Source organism: Aethalodelphis obliquidens, unplaced genomic scaffold (assembly GCF_003676395.1).
Source record: "Aethalodelphis obliquidens isolate GAN/ISIS:26980383/991018 unplaced genomic scaffold, ASM367639v1 scaffold5, whole genome shotgun sequence".
In the NCBI taxonomy this organism is placed as follows: Eukaryota; Metazoa; Chordata; class Mammalia; order Artiodactyla; family Delphinidae; genus Aethalodelphis; species Aethalodelphis obliquidens.
The window spans coordinates 75,679,229-75,700,612 of record NW_020837949.1 but is presented as its reverse complement, the minus strand read 5'-3'; the positions used below and the strand labels follow the sequence as shown (position 1 = coordinate 75,700,612).

Below are 21,384 nucleotides of genomic sequence, written 5' to 3'. Positions count from 1 at the left end.
CTACGAAGAAGGCTGAATGAGCGGGAAAATGCCATAAATGACATTACTGGATCAACGGACAAAACTGGAATACAGATGATAGATTGGATCAAAGTATTGTATCAATATTAAATGTACTGAGGTTGATAGCTGTACTGTCGTTGTAAAGAGAATGTCCTGTTCTTAGGAACCATGCTGAAGAATTTATGAGTAAAGGGTCATACTCTGTGCAGTTTATTTAAATGGCAGGGGAGGGGGAATAAATGAAAACAATAGGTTAAAGTGTCTAACAAAAGGTAAAGCGTATACAGGGACTCTTTGTACATTCTTAAAACTATCTGTAAGTTTGAAATTATTTTCAAATAAAATGTTTTTAAAAGTACACCATAAAGAAGTACATATGTATATACGCATATATTAGCCAATTACCTAGTCATTTCTTCTTCCAGAATTCTGGCTGGATTTAGCATTAACAAGGAAAAATTCACTAAATAAAAACAAAACAAAACAAAAATAAGACATTTTTGAAAGGCACTGCCAGGTTTTAAAAATCTTTTTTCTCTTTCCTTTTCACTCTCAAGTCACTCTTTTCATTTGACTCATGTAAAGGGCCCAAGGGTTTAGGTGCATTTAGGGTCCAGTTAGGGGAAGTTAAGCCCTCCCAGGTTCAGCCCCCTTCCTAGAGGTCTTGGGCCTTGAAGCAAAGCAGCTTCCTAAGGCAGCAGAGAGGAGCTGACGAAGGGCATACAGAAGGCAGAGGGGGAAAAAAGAAATGGTCCACATAGAAAACACAAGATTTAAGGGGCACTTTTTTTCTTAGTGGCGCAAAGCACTTTCCACATACTTGCTTCTTTTGATTTTACTCTACTATATGTGTGTGTTTTCCCTTACATGCTTCCTCACGACGTAAGTAATAGAAAGGCTGAATTACATGCGTTGCAAAGGAAGAAAAGTTAAAGAAAAGAAAAGATAGCTGAAGACAAGTTGCTCAAAGACAAGTCAGTAGATCACTGGTACTCGGTCACCATCCTGCATTCCCTGTCCTGGTATTTTTAAAGCAGTATTAACTGGAAGGAAATTGTCTTTTAATTTGAACTAATTTGATAAAAATGTCAATGTGCCTTTTCTGGTTTACATGTTTTAGTAATAGCTAGGATTTATTGAGCATTTATTACATGCCAGGCATTGTTCTCAACACTTTACATGCATTACTTCATTTAAGTTTCACAGCAACTCTATGAGGTAGGACTATTTCATAAATTCCCATTTTACAGATGAAGAAATTGAAGCACAGGGAGATAAAGTAACTTACCCAAAGTCACACAGCTAGCAAGTAGGCTGAGAGTCCTAACACTATACCATACAGCTCCTGACACTATACTACAGTGATTGATTCATGTGGTAATGACTTATTTTCACTTTTTCAAAAACACAGAGTGAAAAAATAAAAAGGAAGCAGCCCATATCTACTGCATTCACATAATCATAGGATAAAATGTCACCACAGCATTGATGAGAAAGCACACCAGGGTAGGCATTTCCCCTTTACCATGATGCTAGCAGAGAAACTAGTCTTTGTACTAGCCTTAGATTATGTTTTCTGGGTGCTGTGTTACCATTCTTACCTTCCTCCAAAGGAAAATAAGGTAGAAATTTATTTTAAACTACTGTCAGGATCAATTACCAGGCATGTGGCCCTGATGGAGGCATAATTTTCCCCTTAGGATTGTTCTTTCTACGGATGTTCATAGTGAAGTGTTTCTGCTTATTAATCTAGCTCTTTATCAGTTACTAGATCCTTGAGGAATCAGACCGTATTTTACTTCTGTTCTTATCTGTTCCATTTTGCAAGCTCATTTCCTTCCTGAGTTCATAAATCTGACACCTTTGATATGCAACATTGGAACCGTGTTTCGAATTACAGGCAGACAAGCTATCCTAAAGCTGTGGTATTTGTAGAAACCATTGTCCAAAACCACAGGCAACCTGCAGATATATGGGTACCTGGCTATTTTTTCCCCCTGAATGTAGAAATCAGGTGAAATCCTAGAATGAGTTTTACTCTCCTCCAACACCAATATTACAACTCAGATTGACCCTCCCTGCTAGGAAATAAGAATCTACAAACAGTCCAAGTTTGACCTGCTCCTTTCTCAGAGTCCCAGGCCAAGAATGGCAATCTAATTCTGGGTTAGTAACCGTAGGAGCCCCAAAGCCCTCAGGAAACCAAGAGTTTCTGCTGCCTGACCACAAATGTGAGGCAAATGTGTGTTGATGTCTCGTTCCTGGAAGAGCCATGGAACGAAATCTGGAATTCTAGACCTGGAAATCTCATGGAATTAGTTCTGGAAAAGGCCTCGACCTGGTCCTCTCAGATGCTACCTATTAAGCTTCAGTCTCCTAAACAGTCTTTAAGTAGTTATGTGGTTGAATGCTTCACAACGCTGTCTGCCTGTTAGAATCCCGTGGGGAGCGTGAAAAAATATAGCTGCCCAGGCTCCATCCAAGACCAGCTGAATCAGAACCTCTGGCTGAGTCTAGATCATAATTCTAAAAAGTGTCCCCAACTGATTCTAATGTTCCAGGATGGAGAACTCCTACTCTAGTCTGCCTGAATGCCTCCCATAATGAGGAAATGGGGAATTCTAGAAGCCGCCTATTCATTTTAGAGAGCTCCCATATAATTCATCCATTTCATAGATGGGGAAACAGAATCTTAGAGTGGTTGTTTCATATCCAAGTTCTTACAGCTAGTTTCCCCCCAATATTTATGTTCCAGACACTTGACATAAACTGTCTCATTTAATTCTATCAGTAGGTCTACCTTTCAAAGGTGAGAACAGTAGGGATTATAGAGGTTAAGTAATTTGCCCAAAGTCATAAGCTGGTAAGGGCCTAAATAATAAATGTATACCTTAAGGATTACATGGGGAGACATTACATAAGGTCACTCTGAGTCTCAAAGTAAATCAATGTCTGCCTTACTTGATTCTGCCCAGGACTTCTTTTATTATATAGAAACACTCAGCACAGGACAGAGTTGGTGCATGTCCAGGCAGCTTTGGCAGTGTCGGTAATTAATTAAGGTAACTGGGACTCAAAACTGCCTTTTCCTCTCATCTATGTGGCAATGCAAGGGCACGCAGGGTATATTGATTTCTCCACAGAATCTCCTACATTATTAGTCACACAGACTTGGCATAAAATATCAGGTTCCTAATACTCTGCAGAAAAACTGTTTCCTATGACTCCATTCTTAGGTTTGGATGAAGAATGTTTTATGCATAGTTTCTGCACAACTGAGTCATTGTGACGGAACAACCTTGTCACAGAGCCTTTATTCTGTTGACAAGGATGGGCTCTGTTCACAGTAAGTCACCATCAGGCCCTCCTGTAATTAAACCTTTTTTTCTTCTAACATTCCCTTCTCATTTGGCTCCCATCTAGTCTAGCTGTCCAAGAATCCAACGATTCTAAAGAATAGACTCTAAATAACGTCCTCTCTATGAGATGAGCTAGTGAGCTCAGCTAAGTACAGCTGAATACTCTATCTACTCTCAATCCCCAGGATTTTTGCTAAACTACAAATGTAAACATACCAATGAGCTCTCTGAGTATGAAATATAACAACTTCGTCTTCTCCAAAGAGGCACGGGAGTATTATTTGTACACACTACTAAAGAGCGGACATTGGAATTAATAACATTTGAACTTCCCATTCCAAACCCTCCAAGACAGCTAATACGCCTAATGACAAATGCGGCTGTAGAGGACCAAGTGTCATTTAATTTGGAGGCCACTGAAACTAAGCTGGCAACTCGGGTGAGTTTATCACTCCAGGTATTACAGGTCTGTAAGTAAGCTCATGCCATGTCCCAGAGAGACCTTGAATTTAGCCCTGGGCACAGTACATGGCACCTGTCTGCCATTCCAGCTTCAAAGCGATACGGTTGCATAATTAGAAACACAGAAAAGACAAGCAAACTGCTCCAAATAAGAAAGTTGTGGAATTACTGCGGTGTTAGCAAAAACAAAAATAGGACGGATAAAACCGAACCAAATGCCAACTCCCCTGTGATAAGAGCACTGCATCAGATTTCTCAAAAAATTTAATTGTGATAATATACACAAAACCATCCTAACCATTTTAAGTGCAGAGTTAAGCAGTGTTAAATATATTCACGCTGTTGTACAACCAACCTCCAGAACTTTTTCGCCTTCCCCCAACTGAAACTATGCCCATTAAACAACTCCCCGTTTTCTCCTCCCCCAAGCCTGCTACCACTATCTTACTTTCTGTTTCTATGAATTTGGCTACTATAGACACCTCATCTAAGTGGAATGATACAATAATTGTCTTTTTGTGACGGGCTTTTTTCACTTAGCATAATGTCCTCAAGGGTCAACCATGTTGTAGCAGGTGTCTGAACTTCCTTATTAAGGCTGAATAATATTCCCTTGTATGTATATAACACATTTTGTTTATCCACTCATTCGTTAATCTGATTTTTTTAAATCCTGAGTTGAGACCCATTTTTTAGTGATGCGTTTGAATATAGGCATCATCCTACTGTATGTGTGTGTGTGTGTGTGTGTGTCTTATAGATATAGATCTTATAAGAAGTACAAGGAAAACAAATAGAAAATTCCTCATTTCCTTAAAGGCTTTTTAAACTATCCTATCTTACTCCAATTTTACCTTTATGGTGTTGAAGTTCTGGCCACCGGTCAAGCACAAGTAATCCATTTAAAACTTTCCCAAACACATTTTTTTAAAGGAGAAAGTTATTTACATTGGCAGTATAATGTATATGGTCATGGCTGGGATGGCAGAAAGACCTGGGTTTGAATTCTGCCCTAATACTGTATAACTCTGGACAAGCCTCAGTGTCTTCATGTGTCACAGAAAATAATATTACCTACTGTGTGGGACGGTTCTTGGAGGCTTAAGTGAAATAAGACCTAGCACACGATATACACAATGAAAGGTTACTATTATTGGTGTGATTTTTATTATAAAGAGGTTCTTCTCAGAGACAAGAGTACTGGAGAGTAAATAAACGATTTTTGTAGGAGCTTGATTTAACTTTTGAAGGATGCTTTTACTAGACTTCTAAAAGGCATTAATATTCATCAATATTTATGTAAAGTACAGCTTTTTTTCCCTGTTGTATAAATTAAGCAATCATGTTCTCTTAGGTAATTACAATTAAGCCCTACAATGCTAAGCAAATATGTAGTTCTCAATCAGTGAACACTGAAAACTCTTACTGAGTGTCATCTAAACTAGAGAGTCCACTTTTTCTCAGATATCTTTACTGTGAAAGCTGCCTTTCCTTTGTCAGTTGTTTTCCTTCTATTCCACCATCTGTGTGCCAGTAAAGCTTCACTCGGTCTTCTCCAGCCTGGTGCTCACAGGTCTCTTGGGAGGAACTGAGCTATCATGCTTCACAGAAAGCATGAACATCTTCCTTTCTATGTTAAATCTGGCTAATATGAAAATAACTTTGTGCATTGAAACCGCACTCCAGTGCTGTTGACACAGCCTCTCACATAGATGACATTAACTTACAGGACTCCTTTGGCTCTTCAGTAATTATAGTCCTTTGAGTGAGTTTCAAAGCACATCATTTTCACATTGAGTCCACTGACTCTTTAGTATTCTGTCAAGTAACAAGTCAACCTTGTTGATCCAAAAATTAGAGACAGAAAGTGGGTCTAATTTTAGCAAAAAGGATGGGGGAAGATAAAAAAAGAAAACCAGAAACAGACCTACAAGCTGAGCATAGCTAAGAAGTACTACCACGCAAACTGATATATTCTGAAGCTCATCAGTAATCACTAATGGGATGGACACTGCACAGACATACTCTGTTATAGTTCCACCATCCTCACGTAGACTGACTTCCTTACTTTATTTAAATGCAAAACTTTCTGGAGATGGGTGTTTCCTTATTCTATATTTAAAGTCAAATAGCATACACCTATTTGTTGAAATTTAAATGAGTATTTGAGGAAGTTTTCTGAGACTGTTACAACCCCTTCTGTGATATCTGGAGTCACCCAGATGTCCGAACCATGAAGCAAGTAGAGGATGAATAGAAAACTCAATGTCTAATCTTCCACTCAGTTAAACATATATATAAAATACATATATATATTTTTAAATAGAGAAATGCTTACCTGGAAAGGAGAAGTTTCCTCCAATATTAACAAATCTGTCAGTCATTTCTCCAAATACTATCATCATGAGGGGGAGACCTGACCCATGAGCTATGGCCATGATAGTGCCAAAGGACATAAATAATTTATCCTGCCAATCAGAATATCGAAACTAAAAAAAAAAAAAAAAAAGGAAAGAAAAGATAAGAATACTTAGCTTGTGTAACAGGATTTCTCTTTTTTCACAATGATATGTTCTTCGGATTTTTATTTAATGTCAGTACTTTTGTAACAGTTGCAAATAAAGGTATTAGGGAAGAAAGAATTTCAATCCAATCACTGACAGATTAATTTCATGATTCTATTTATTTTGTATTCTGTGAGGAAATCAATCTAACTCCATTTAATCACTATCTTATTTGGATAAGTGCAATATAATCAGAAGGGACGAAGGTTTGGTCCCATTAAGAAATATTGTTTGATTTTCTAGAGCTCCTGAGGTAGTGAATTAAGAGCAGCTAGGGGTAGACATCATTTACATACACACACATAGTATGTCCTTTAAAAAGACATTCAGGGCTTCCCCGGTGGCACAGTGGTTAAGAATCCACCTGCCAATGTAGGGGACACGGGTTCAAGCCCCAGTCTGGGAAGATCCCACATGCCACGGAGCAACTAAGCCCGGGTGCCACAACTACTGAGCCCGTGTGCCACAACTACTGAAGCCCGTGCTCTGCAACAAGGGAAGCCACCACACTGAGAAGCCTGCGCACAGCAACAAAGAGCAGTCCCCGCTCGCTGCAACTAGAGAAAGCCCACGTGCAGCAACGAAGACCCAACGCAGCCAAAAATAAATAAATAAAATTTAAAAAGAAAGACATTCAGAATAGTTCAAAGGGAGAATTATAAAGGGGTTGGGGGGAACAGATCCTCTGGGTTTTGAGGATAAGATCCCTTTAAGAGGTTTAAGTTCGCTTTTAGAAGGCAGCTCCACAGTGAAGTGCAACAAACATTAAGGAGTGCCTGAGTGTGTGCTTTAGGGAAGACTTGCTCATGGAGATGACGCTCATTGTAGAATCTTGAAAGGTAAGGGGGAATTAGCTGAAGAAGAAATGGGAAGTGCAGAGGAAGTGGAGAATGTTGAGGCTTAGAACAGCAGGGGGACTAGAAACCACACGAGCGCTCAGGTGACTCCACGCAGTGGAATTCCTCAGTGCACAGTACAAAGCGTGGAAGACGATACTAGAGAAAGGTCTAAAAGGCCTGGTGGGCCACACCAACAATCGTGGACTTAGTACCACCTACAGAGGAGAAGGGTGATACCAGTTGTTACAGTGAAGTGCACAACACCTAAGAACTAACCAGCCAATCAGTGTCATAATTCTCCAAAACACTCTGTCCCTCGCCATCTTTGTTAGTCCTCTCCAAATTCTCACTTTTTCTCACCATTTCTTTTTTTCTTTTTTTTTTTACATCTCTACCGGAGTACAATTGCCCCACAATGGTTTTCTCACCATTTCTGATTGACTGAACTATGGCTCTCTCTCTTTGTTCGTCTTTCCTCCTCTGCCTTCTGGACTACATCTTCCGTCTATAAGTTTTCTGTTTCTATACCTTCCTCTCTGTCCCTTGCATCCTTCCTGTCTTTTTAACCTTTCCTTCTGCCCATTTCCCTCACCCCACCGCCTTTGGGGGGCAAGGATTGGTAACCCGAAGAATGGATGATGAGTCAGGCTTGGTGGAGTGGGACCCCTGAGGGTGCAGGCTGAGTCAGACGGGCTCACTATGCAGGGGCACCCTGAGGTCAAAAGCACAAGGCGGGGAGTGAGGGGGGTGTGTGCAAACTGTTCTCAAAGAGTTCCAGGGGTTCAGTCTGGGAGACCACATTCCATCATCAAGCACACAGGGCAAGCAAGAGTGCTGAAAGGGACAAGGGGTCAGAAGCCAGGTGGGGCCTGGAATGGAACAAGGGGAGCAGGTAAAGTCAAGGACAAGCGGGGAAGGGCCCCTAAAACTGCTACAAAAGGGACCAGTGTCCCCAAGGTTCGTTTTCTGGGTCCTGCGGAAGGGAGATAGAGCCCTCGGGTCTATGGGCCACAGTTCAAGCACAGGAGCAGGTTGTCATATAATGTTCCTTCAGTGAACATTTATGTGAAATGGAGGAGTGTTTTAAGTGCTTTTCATGGTACATCCGAAACTCATATAATGTAATATGTTAATTGTACCTCAATTTTAAAAGTTTTTCATATTAATTAAATAAAACATTGTCTCCAAGCTTCAATTTAAAACTCCATGAATTTCACAGCAATACCCTAAGTAAACCTAGATCTGTTTTCAGATCAAAAAGAATGCATTCTAACTCCTATTAAAAAACACACTTTTGGGCTTCCCTGGTGGCGCGGTGGTTGAGAGTCTGCCTGCCGATGCAGGGGACACGGGTTCATGCCCCGGTCCGGGAGGATCCCACATGCCGCGGAGCGGCTGGGCCCGTGAGCCATGGCCATCGAGCCTGTGCGTCCGGAGCCTGTGCTATGCAACGGGAGAGGCCACAACAGTGAGAGGCCCACATACCGTAAAACAAAACAAAACAAAACAAACCCACAGTTTTGTCCTGAACCTCTAGCAGAACAACAGCAAAAATATCTATTCAGAGGGTGAAAAGATTACACTTACATTTAACTTAAGGTTAAACTTTTAGATTCAAATGATTGTTTCCACTTTAACGTTAGTGACATTTTGTTTTCTCTACGAGGCAGATTTAAAACTTGTGCACTGGATTTCCCTGGTGGCGCAGTGGTTAAGAATCCACCTGCCAATGCAGGGGACACGGGTTTGATCCCTGGTCTGGGAAGATCCCACATGCCACAGAAAAACTAAGCCTGTGCACCACAACTACTGAGCCTGCGCTCTAGAGCCCGCGAGTCACAAGTATTGAAGCTCGCGCGCCTAGAGCCTGTGCTCCGCAACAAGAGAAACCACCGCAGTGAGAAGCCCATGCACCGCAACGAAGAGTAGCCCCCGCTCGCCGCAACTAGAGAAAGCCCACGCGCAGCAACGAAGATCCAACGCAGCCAAAAATAAATAAAAATAAATGAATAAATAAAACCTATGCGTTAAAACCGGATTTAGTTTCACAAACAATTTATTCTCTAAAGTACTAAATTGAAAAAATGTTACCCTTACTGAGACTTTTAAACAAAAACATCACAAGCATAAGGGAGAAGAGAATGAACAGGGGCTTTATGGTGACATGAGATGAATGCAGCAATGCTCCAGAGTGTGGACATTTTGGTGTCCTCTCATCCCTTACTTAATAAGTTGGAGGTTTCAGCTGACATGCCCCTTAATACCAACTTCTCTGCTATCAAAAAATGGCCGTCATAGTTTGAAACACATCATATTCACCAACAGTGAGCAAACACTTTCATGGGTCCCCTCTCTTAAACATATTACAAATGAAAAACAGATTTGCCTTCTTCCAAAAGTATGTTGGCTTGCCTTGGACCAGCAGAAAACCACTGAGAATTGTTGTAAACATATCTGAATCCATAACAGTAACTCCATATTTAATCAATTTTCCTGGAAGCCAACGTGAACATAATAAATTTCTTAATCATTTACAATTTTCTGTAGTTAACAATCTCTTTATATGCAAGCTTATTTTAAACTAAATTCGGGTTTTTTTGTGAAACAAGTGCTGAGATGCATTTTCCTGAAATTGGTTCGTTTGTATGCTGCTACGAACACAAGTCCTATTTTCAATTTCCCAGTACACCAGTTAGCTCTGGTTAGCCAATCCAGGACAGCACAGGTGCAGCAGGGAAACCCTATTGCTGCCTGTAGACAGTCTTAAAGTACTGCTATAACTATGGATCCGAGACATCAAATTTAAATGAAGGCAGGAATTATTCATATTTAATATTTCACAGCTTACCAATGTTAATGGTCCAATCAAATTTACTTTCTTCGTTTTCTCCTTATCTTGTTTGCTGTAAAAAAATATAATTGACTGAATTTAAAAACTGTTACAAAATATTTCAATTGAATATAAATTTGAGTAGTTATCATATTCAATATTATATATATATTTAACATCTTTATTGGAGTATAATTGCTTTACAATGTTGTGTTAGTTTCTGCTGTATAACAAAGTGAATCAGCTGTATGTATACATATATCCCCATATCTCCTCCGTCTTGCGTCTCCCTCCCACCCTCCCTATCCCATCCCTCTAGGTAGTCACAAAGCACCAAGCTGATCTCCCTGTGCCATGCAGCTGCTTCCCACTAGCTACCTATTTAACATTTTGTAGTGTATATATGTCAGTGCCACTCTCTCACTTTGTCCCAGCCTCCTCTCCCCGCCGCTCCCATGTCTTCAAGTCCATTCTCTACATCTGCGTCTTTATTCCTGTCCTGCCCCTAGGTTCATTAGAACCATTTTTTTTTTTTAGACTCCATATATATGCGTTAGCATATGGTATTTGTTTTTCTCTTTCTGACTTACTTCACTCTATAAGACAGACTCTAGGTCCATCCACCTCACTAGAAATAACTCAATTTTGTTTCTTTTTATGGCTCATATTCCATTGTATATATGCGCCACACCTTCTTTATCCATTCATCTGTCAATGGACACTTAGGTTGCTTCCATGTCCTGGCTATTGTAAATAGTGCGGCAGTGAACATTGTGGTACGTGTCTCTTTTTGAATTATGGTTTTCTCAGGGTATCAACATTATACTTTCAAATATAAAATAGTGATGTCCACAAATTGTCGAAATTATCCAGTTTCGACTGCAAGGCAATCACCAAGTGCAAAGGTAACCATCCAAGTTACTATAGGAATCTCTGGATAACCGGGAGACGGTCACCTGTCTTGCAGAGCTCACACACAGAGGGAAGATGACTATGTTAACAGTGTCCTCCAGATCAATTAATCCTTCACTTGCTAAAATCATACATATTGATCTAAAATTAGTAAAGGCTGGGACTTCCCTGGTGGCGCAGTGGTTAAGAATCCGCCTGCCAACGCAGGAGACACGGGTTTGAGCCCTGGTCATGAAAGATCCCACATGATGTGGAGCAACTAAGCCCGTGCACCACAACTACTGAGCCTGAGCTCTAGAGCCCGCGAGCCTCAACTACTGAGCCCGTGTGCCACAACTATTGAAGCCCATGCACCTAGAGTCCATGCTCCACAACAAGAGAAGCCACCGCGATGAGAAGCCCGCGCACAGCAGCAAAGAGTAGCCTCCGCTTGCTGCAACTAGAGAAAGCCTGCGTGCAGCAACGAAGACCCAACGCAGCCAGATATAAATAAAATTAAATTTTAAAATTTATATTAAATAAATAAATAATAAAATAAAATTAGTAAAGGCCACCCTTCTGAATGATTACAGGGAGTGGTGTCAGGAAATCCCGTCAACTCTGCATTCAAAATACATCTAGAATTCAACCACTGCTCACCAATTTTATGGCTATCCCAATAGCCAGGAGAACTCCTGCCTTGTTTCTCCACTTCCACTTATGCCCACTTTAGTCTTTCCTCAACACAGTAGTCAGAGTAGTCATTTAAAAACTCAAGTCATGTGGTTGCCAAGGGTTGTGGGGAGAGGGATGGATTGGGAGTTTGCGGTTAGCAGACGCAAACTATTACATATAGGATGGATAAACAACAAGGTCTTACTGTATAGCACAGGGAACTATATTCAATATCCTGTGATAAACCATAATGGAAAAGAATAAAAAAAGAATGCATATATATGCATAACTGAATCACTTTGCTGTACAGCAGAAATTAACACAACATTGTAAATCAACTATACGTCAATAACGCAGATTTTTAAAAAACTCTCAATTCGTATCATGCTACTCCTCTGCTCAAAGACTTACAATGGCTTCCACTTTTCTCAGAGTAAAAGCCAAATCCTCACATTAGCCTCTAGGGCCCCACATGATGTTTCCTTGTCACCTCTCTGACCACAGTGCCCGTTCCCACTGCTGCTTGCTCTGCTCCAGCCGCCCTGGTGTCTCTGCTGTCGCTGTTCTGTGAACCTTCCAGACATGCTCCCATCGCAGGGTCTTTACTGCCTGTGCCAGGAATGGTCTCCCTCCGATGCTACACACTTCTCTCATTTCTTTCAAGTTCTTGCTCCGATATTGCCTTCTCAATAAGACCTCCCTTAACCACCCTACTTAAAATTGCAAACGACTTCCTTTTTGCACTCCTGATTTCTTTAGCCTTGATTAATGCTTTTCCATAGCATTCATTACCTTCTAACATTTGCTGTAGTTTACATATTCAGCATACGTATTATTTATATCTATCTTCCATACAATAAATGAAAACTCTAGGAGAGCTGACTTTTTTTTAAACCTAAAAGGAATTTATTTAGCTTAAATGTCCAGGTAGGTGACAAAGTTTTACTCATAGGACTCGATCCCAAATTATCTAGAACATTTGCTAAAATCAAAGGACAGACATCTGCAATGAAATATGTTCAAAACAATGTGCCATAGGCAATAACGGCATGATTGCAACAAGCATGTAACTAACTCTCAATGTGCCCTAGATAACTGAAGTGAGCTGAACTTCCTTTAATGTACGAGCTTTAGTCTGCTTTTTATAAAAATTTGTCTCCTTACACTTCATTTCATAATCTTACAGTTTCAACTTATTCTTAGCTTTTTCTATTTCTCTTTTGAACTGTCTTCTTTCCAACACAAGGCTGTGAGCTCCACTTCTGAGGACTTCCTTGGGTTCTGTCACGGCATCTTTTGCAGGAAACCCCCTCTGTACACTCATCAAATGTTCAGCCAGTGCAATACATAAATAGCCTTCTTCCAGAAAATGGCATCTATTTATAGTTTCACAGTCAATCCCAGTCTAAATTGTCAGCTGAGGAAACCCACATTTTTCTAGTAGAAAGAATATCGATTATTTTCTAGCAGAAATAATACCAATTTTATGTGGCACGCCAAACTTTCGATGAATGAATACCATGGTACGTAGAAGGAATAAGGCAAGATCACTGGATGAAGACGTTAACAGACAAAAATAATGCCTCAGTTGAACCACCAGATAGGCATGTTTTCCGTTGACTAATCAGGTCCCTTGCAGCTTGAGGACACACTACAGAACCTGATAAAATTTGTCCCTCGGGGTGATCACTGGATGACACAGTTCCATTAGTTCTGGGCGGCCTGGCATGAACTCAGAGACCACAGCAGCCTCGTAAACTGAAGCTGAAGGCGGAAGTGATTCACTATTCCCACGGTGAAAGGCAGACAATGACAACATGTCACTGACTGGTTTGCTTCTGCCCCTACTGAGGTCCGTGAAGTGTGGGCAACAAGGGCCTTTGGGAACCCGAGAGCCGTCACAGGAAGGAAGACGTTCAAGAAAGAGGTTTCCCCCTTGCATCTGAACAAAAATTTCTTTGGCAGCACAGGTTAGGATGAATGAGGCTGCTCCAGGTGCGCCTACCCCCTTCACCCCTCACCACCCACAGGGGAGAAAGATGGAAGAGCCTGGCGCTGGGAGGAGCGGGGTGGGATGGGTAAAATGAGGAAGAGGAATAACGAGGGGGAGGAAGGAGGTTTCTGCTTCACTACGCTTGTTTAAAAAGCACAACCGTCAATGACACGTTTGATGCTCTGCCAGCATAAAAGATCAGATGATGTTTATGAAAGTTTTTCGGAAAAGTTTTGAGTTACATAACGCAAGGAGTGTTATGCCACACATATTCAGCGAATCACCCTGCCCAAAGAGAAGCGGGCACTTTTAAACACATCCTCTTCCTCCTGAGCCTGCTGCAAAAGAAGCCTCAGTGACATTCCTTGGGTAAGGTCAGAACCTCAGACAAGACTCTACGGAAGCTCCAAAACAAAGGCCAAAGGCATCATCAGATTTTCTCAGCTTCTTCCCTCAGCCAGATTTGGCCCTGCTGATTCACGTGTCGCGGAAAAGCGGCGGCTGCGGGTCATGTACCTGTTGCTGCTGCCACGTTCAAATTCGTCCTCCGTATTCTTGGGGATCCGGACTGTTGCGAGCCTTCCCGCCTCTAGATCCATCTCAGCCTAGGGAGAAACCACAGTCTCAGGTCCAAGAACACCCACCCACTGCGGGGAGGTCGACCAGCCTCCTCGCAGACCCTGCTCGAGGGATCGGGACCGGTTGACAGGTCGCGGGGCGCGGGGACGCCGCGTGGAGGTCGCGCTGCCGCCGCCCGGAGCCCACTGTCGCCGGAGTCCCCCGGTCGGAGCCGGCGCGCCCAAGCTCCCCTCACCTGGGACCTCGCGCGTCTCTGGCCGAGCTGCTGGGCGCACCAGGGCTGCGGCCGCGGGGCCTGGACTTTGTTCCCGGCGGCCTCGCCCCCGCCCACCCCGCGCGCTTCGGGGGCCGGTGAGGGCCCCCGGGCCACAGGAGCCCCTCCCGCCGCCCTCCCGCCGCCCGCCCGGCTCACACGGCGGGCCAAGCGCGGAGAAGGGCCCGGCATGCCGCCCTCGCCGCCGGAGGTGCCCCGCCGGCCGCCGCCCACCCGGGCGAGCAGCCAGCCCCAGGCCGCTGCACCAGCTGCTGCTGATAAGCCCGCGACCAGCCCGGTGCCGCCGGGTGTTCCGAAAGCCTCGCCCGGCTGGCCACCCGAGCCCCCCAAAGTGACTGTCACACTCCCTCGGCGCTCAGTGTTCTTTTTAAACCCATGCGGGGGACAGTTTCTAGACGCTCACTAATCATGGGACAGTCGAGGACCAAGAAAGACCCCTAGGCTCGCCTCCCGCTTCTGCATCCCCAGGTCTGGTCCCCGGGGCACCAAACCCAACCATCTCCAGGGAGGACGAGAGCTGGGCAGGGCCACCTGGAATCATCACATTAAGCTTCTCTCTGTTGGTGCCCTCTTAATTCTTAGAGGCACAGAACTTAAGGGCTGGAAGGGACTTCAGAGATCGTCTAATTCAAAACCCGCTTTTTTTTTTTTAAAAAAAACAATAAGAAACTGACGCCCAGAGAGGTTAAGTCCCGCCTGAGGCTGCATCCTCCAGACGAGGGTCCAGTCTCCAGTGTCTTCCTGTGGCATACTGCTCTGATCTCGGACAGGAAGAATCTAAAACAGGGAGCAATATGTTATCATGGCTTTGAAGCTTCACATCTTATTAGCTATGTGACCTTGGACACTTTCTCACTTGTCTAAACCTCAGTTTCCTCATATGTAACATAAAGATAAAACATCTCCTTTACCAGGTCACTGTGAGGAATAAATGAACTAAGAAGGTACAAGGAGCTAGTACTGAGCCTAAAACAGAACACACTCCATAAATATGGCTTTCCTTCCTCCCAACCAGGTAGCAGGATTACCTGCTGGTCCTTGCTGCTGCTCTGTCTTATCAACACAAAAGTCATCCCATGGCTTTCTTGGGTTCCCAGAGAACCTTAAAGCAGAGCATCCTATAAGAGGTGGTGTTGTCGGCAGACCCTGGAATGAATCCCATCTCTACCCCTTACTAGCTGTCTGGGCTTCGGCAGTTTCTTTAATTCTTGATCCAGTCTCCGAAACCATAAAACAGGGGTGTTGTTAGGATTAGACATAATGTGTGCAAAGTGCCTGGCATATATAGGAGGTACCTTATAAATGATAACTAGCATTAATAGTTAAAAGATCAGAAGAGGCTTATGAGGAGAGACTGGGATAGGAGCCAGCAGCTCTAGCACTCACTCTTAAATATGCTACTCATCTCCATCCTGCTCTGCCTGTTACCTTGAGCTAGGCAGAAGTTGACTTGAAGAGATGCTGGGAGTTGATTAAAACTATGGCATTGGACTTCCCTGGTGGCGCAGTGGTTAAGAATCCGCCTGCCAGTGCAGGGAACACGGGTTCGAGCCCTGGTCTGGGAAGATCCCACATGCTGCGGAGCAACTAAGCCCGTGCGCCACAACTACTGAGCCTGCGCTCTAGAGCCCGCGAGACACAACTACTGAGCCTGTGAGCCACAACTACTGAAGCCCGCATGCCTAGAGCCCGTGCTGTGCAACAAGAGAAGCCACCGCGATGAGAAGCCCGCGCACCGCAACGAAGAGTAGCCCCCGCTCTCTGCAACTAGAGAAAGCCCGCGCGCAGCAACGAAGACCCAATGCAACCAAAAATAAATAATAAATTAATAAATTAATAAAAAACCAAACAACAAAAAAACTATGGCATGCTCTGGAATTATTAGAAATGAATTTATTTACAGATTTTCCTCAAAATATTTTTTCTTCTTATCCTGTCTACCACAATCATGAGGATTCTCTTCTTTGATCAATCAGAATTCCTCTTCCTCACAAGTCTAACAGGTGGTCAGATCACTAGGTTAAAATACTCTGAGATTAAGGCAATTGGAATTGTTTCGCTTGAAAGAAAGCTTGGTGGTGACTGAAGGACATTATAAAACTCCATAGCCTATAAGGAGATGGTAGCCTGTTCAGTTTCTATAAAAGACAACTTGAGAGAAAAGGTGGATACGTGAGAAAGTAGGAAGTTTCTGAACTAAAGACGAAAACAAAAAAAACAAACAAAAGGACCCAGGAATAAGATGTGTGTGCCCGTCTGTCTGTCTCTCAGAGTCTATTCACAAAGTTGTCCCTATAAGAAGTGTTCATCATGTGTATTCTGCATCTGAGGCATGTTTGTGGGGAGAGAGGAGCCATGTCCACATGACTCTGTTTATGTTTTTGCCTGTGTTACAGCCCATTCCAAGGGCCACTTTTATATTTATTTGGTAACAATAAAACAACATTACCCAGTGCATCCATCTGGTTGTTCATTCAAAAACAATATTTAAGCCACTATGATACACTGGAGATTTCTCAGTGATACTCAGGCTGTAAGAAGTCTTAACTTTCTTTTGTTGGTAGGATATTGAGATACTTCTGCTTTGCTCTCGTTGATGTCCTTCCCCCGCTCTGTCTTACTTTTTCTATATGTTCCACTAGTCCTTTCTTTTCTAATCTTAATTTTTGCTCTCTCTTGGAGCAATTAAATATTTTTATCCTGTTTCTTTTCTCTTGACTTATTAAGTATATATTCTTCTATTTTTCTATTTAACAGTTAACTCCTTCCTAGAGATTATGACGTATCTTTGACTAATCAGTGGTACTTTTTCTTCTTCCAGGACAATGCAAGAACTTTAGAATTCTCAAACCTCATTTATCCATCTCTGACTTACACACTACTATTGTCATGTACTTTAATTTTTTCTTTTATGACCCTTATGAGAATATTACTTTATAGTCAATATTATTTAGATTTATCTATATATTTATTATCATTTTCTTTCTCTTTATTTCTTCCTACATCTCAGAGCCAGTATCTTGGATCATTTTCCTTTTACCTAAAGAACATTTTTGTGTTTCCTTTAAGTCGGTGATAAATTTTCAGGGGAAAAAAAAGCTGAGAAAATGTATCTCACCTTCAATTTGAAAAATTATTTAAAGATTTGCCTTACTGGATATCAAGACTTTTATTATGAAACTATAGTAATTAAGGCAATGTGTTTTAGACAGGGATAAACAAAATTAAAATGAAACAGAATAGAGATTTTATAATTGACAGAGCTAGAATTCTAATCCTGGCACTCTTCTTAGCCACCACATTAAACTAGGGCAGGGAAGTGGGGATAGAGGAGATGGATCAAATGTATCGGATGGTTAAACATCTTCTTCCTCCAATCCATTGATCTTACCACCTTTTAACTCTTCCTCACTCTTTTGGTGTACTGTGTTCCACCAATCTTGCAAACATCTGCCACTCCCTTGCCTTCTCTCTTTACCAGGCTTGCTTGGTAAAACTACAACCCTGCTTATTTAAATTATCCGACTACTATAAGCTTCCACCACGCAACAGAACATGGCTAAAGAAGAACACAAAACCATCTGAATGGTCCCACCACGAAACTAAATGGCCCTTTACTATATACTTAATGTAATTTTTATGCATATTATTTATTGTCCACTCTGTGGGATGCAAGATTCCTACGAACAAAGGTTTTTTTCTGTCTTGTACACTAGTATACCCCAACCTTTGCTGCCCAACAGCAAATGCTTCCTTAGTGCATTTACTCTTCCACTTTCCTGGATCATTATTTCATAGTTCCTCTTTCCTCCAATGTCTATCATCCATTCCATATCTTCATCTTCTGCTTCACATTCCATATCGTCACATGCTTTTTATTTCATTGACGGAAATCACGGTGCTCAGGAGGGAACTGCCATTGTCTCCCGCCAGGACATGTGTCCGCTTACCAGCGGCTGCACCCAACAGTCTGCCTTTCCCCCTGCTTCTCTAAATGAACTATCCATGTGTCTATATGCAGGCAGTCCTTGTGTTTGTACTTTTCAGCGATGGATCTCACCTCCTCAAAAATGACTTCATTAGGAGCCATTACTCCCCGTCTCTCCTGCATCAACTTTTCTGTCCCAGCCCTGCTGGTACACATGCTGTTATTTCTTCCACCTTAAAAACAAAAAATCTTCTTGACCTCACTTTTCTTACCAACTACTATCACATTTCCCTCCTTCTCTTTTTAATTTTTTTTTTTTTTTTTGCGGTACGCGGGCCTCTCACTGCTGTGGCCTCTCGCATTGCGGAGCACAGGCTCCGGCCATGCTGGCTCAGCGGTCATGGCTCACGGGCCCAGCCGCTCCGCAGCATGTGGGACCTTCCCGGACCGGGGCACGAACCCGTGTCCGCTGCCATCGGCAGGCGGACTCCCAACCACTGCGCCACCAGGGAAGCCCTACTTGGATGTTTCATGTTCCCAACCTTGACTCCTGACCTTTCCCCCAAGCTGGCCCCTCCAGCAGGTTTTTCCCCTTCTCAGCTGGCACCTCCAGCCGTCCAGTTGATCAGCAAAAATATTAGAGTCATGCTGCATTCTTCTCTTTCTTCTACAGCCCATAACTCTGTCAGGAAATATTATTGGTTCTACCTTCAAAATAGATCCAGAATCAGGGACTTCCCCAGCGGACCAGTGGTTAGGACTTTGTCTTCCAACGCAGGGGGTGCAGGTTCGATCCCTGGTCGGGGGCACTAAGATCCCACATGCCTTGCAGCCAAAATACCAAAACATAAAACAGAAGCGATATCATAACAAATTCAATAAAGACTTTAAAAAAGATGGTCCACATTAAAAAAAAAGTTAAAAAAAATATATATATATCCAGAATCTGACCACTTGTTCCTCTCCAGTTCTACCAGCATGGTGCAAGCCGTTCTCATCTGTCACCTGACTACAAGAGCTTCGTAACGGTCTCTCTGCTCCTGTCTTTACCTCCTCTCCTGCCTCTGTCCATTCTCAAAGCAGCAGCCAGAGTGATTCTTTTGAAAAGTGAGTCAGATCACGTGACGCCTCTGCTCAAAATTCCCCAGTGGCCCCCAGTTCATTTGGAGCCATGGCCTGCAGTGGCTCACCCTCTCCGTAACTTCTCTAACCTCGTTTTCTACTTCTCTCTCTGCCTCTCTCCCTGCCAGCCACACTAGTTTCTTGAGGCGGGGTTCCACCTCAGGGTGTTTGTGCTGGTTGTTTCCCAAATTCTCTTCCTCCAAATATTCACGCGGCTGAAACCTTCACATCCTACAAGTCTCTTCTTGATTACCATCTTGTCAATGAGACCAATCCTGACCTCTTTAAAAACACTTATCCCCAGGACTCCCAATTCCCCTTACTCTACTCCAATTTTTCTTCCCATACCATTTTACACCTCCTAGTATACTCTACAATTTATGAAATGATCATGCGTGCTGTTTACTGTCACCTCAGTAGTAATGTAAGATCCACAAGAATAAAGATATTTTCCTCTGTTTTGTTCAATGAGATATCCAGCATTTGTTGCCCACACTTACCATGTACCAGACCCTGTGCAAGGGTTTGAGGATATAAAGAAAAACGGGGCTTAGCTCCTGCCTCAAAATGAACTGAGAATAAGCCAGTACAAAAATCAGATCTGTATAGTGTTTTATAAAGTTATAGAGCCCGTCACACATATATATCACCTCATTCAAATCTCAAAAGAAGAAGTATGTTTAAGGAAAACAAGTGAGGCGGTATCATTCTCGGTTTAAAGGTGTGGAAACTGGAATTCCTAAAAAGTACGTGAATGGAATTAGGACACCCTGGGGAGGACTGCTGCCAGGCTGAGGCCATGCCTATCTCTGGATCTAGTACCCACAGCACTAGAGGCTCATCAAATGTGTATTGAATAGATCAATAGTTTTAAGCTAGAGCATAAAAGATTTATATGTAAAAAAGAGTGTACTGTAAGTAAGGGCCAACTCTACCTACCAAAGTATTTTAAAATATTGAATATTTTCTATAGTGTAATAATATTACAATTGAATATGCTATATTATATATTTTATATTATATTTAAATATAAATTACTTTGCAACAGTTTTCTCTGAAGAGAGAATGATGGACTCAGTTCTCTGTCCAGTTGGTCTTTAGCTTGATGGTAATATGCTCTCTGGTCTTTCTCCCACTATATTTTATTTGTGGCTAACAATTCCCTGACCTTTCATCTCTGAAGAGAGACAGTTAGATGCTATCTTTGACTATTACATTTGCATGTTGCCACACTTTACTACATTCTGTTTCCAAATTTTCTGCCACCAATACCTCTGCTTAAATCTTCCATCTTCCTTTCAGAGTTGATAGATCTTGATTTCTCCTGTCTTCACTGCCTTCAAACCATGTTACATCTTGTAATTTTCTCCCCAAATTCTTTTCAAAACCCTTCTTAACCTGCGTGAAAAACAAAACGAAAATCCCCCTCCACCTCTGGCCTCTTATCTCCTAAAAAATCATTTCCTTTTGGTCTCACTTTTCTTTTCCTCATTACAAAACTCATCTAATTTGGCCCCAGCACATTGGAAGGCATTCATAAGATGTTGAAGATGAGGGTCATGCTGATTTCCAATGAAACTGGTTTTCACTGATAGTTCCAACGAACTTTTCCATTGAACTCTTCCTTACACCCTCTTAAACCAGGGTAGGCTTGCAAAGGTACCACGACAAAATTTAAAGCAGCTGGGAAGAGTTTGTTATCAATCACAGTGTCATATCATTTCTACCAGGATAAAGTAATGGCACATTGAGAGTTCCAAGGTCACATTGCCTAATGGAATTCTTGTGCTCTGTGAAAGTTATGGTAACTGTTGGGTGGACAGGAAGGGCTGCAGGGTGCCAAGGTCAGAGATTAAATGAATGAG

The 21,384-nt window shown here is 42.4% G+C and overlaps 1 protein-coding gene across 9 annotated transcripts in view; it reads right to left on the bottom strand.

The window, feature by feature from the left end:
- ABCB4 (ATP binding cassette subfamily B member 4) overlaps positions 1-14,604 on the bottom strand; it is a 73,885-nt gene extending 59,281 nt beyond the window's left edge. For 8 of the 9 annotated variants that reach the window (XM_027102696.1, XM_027102700.1, XM_027102701.1 and 5 more), the window contains exons 1-5: positions 14,431-14,604; positions 14,133-14,221; positions 10,076-10,130; positions 6,163-6,313; positions 409-466 (exon numbers count right to left, since the gene is read on the bottom strand). In XM_027102696.1, the coding sequence (XP_026958497.1) occupies positions 409-466; positions 6,163-6,313; positions 10,076-10,130; positions 14,133-14,215 (347 nt within the window). In that variant the 5' untranslated portion in view covers positions 14,216-14,221; positions 14,431-14,604. Of the gene's footprint in view, positions 1-408; positions 467-6,162; positions 6,314-10,075; positions 10,131-14,132; positions 14,222-14,430 lie in introns of those variants that run through there. The other variant, XM_027102704.1, reaches the window with a different exon arrangement.
- Between the last annotated feature and the right edge of the window lie 6,780 nt (positions 14,605-21,384).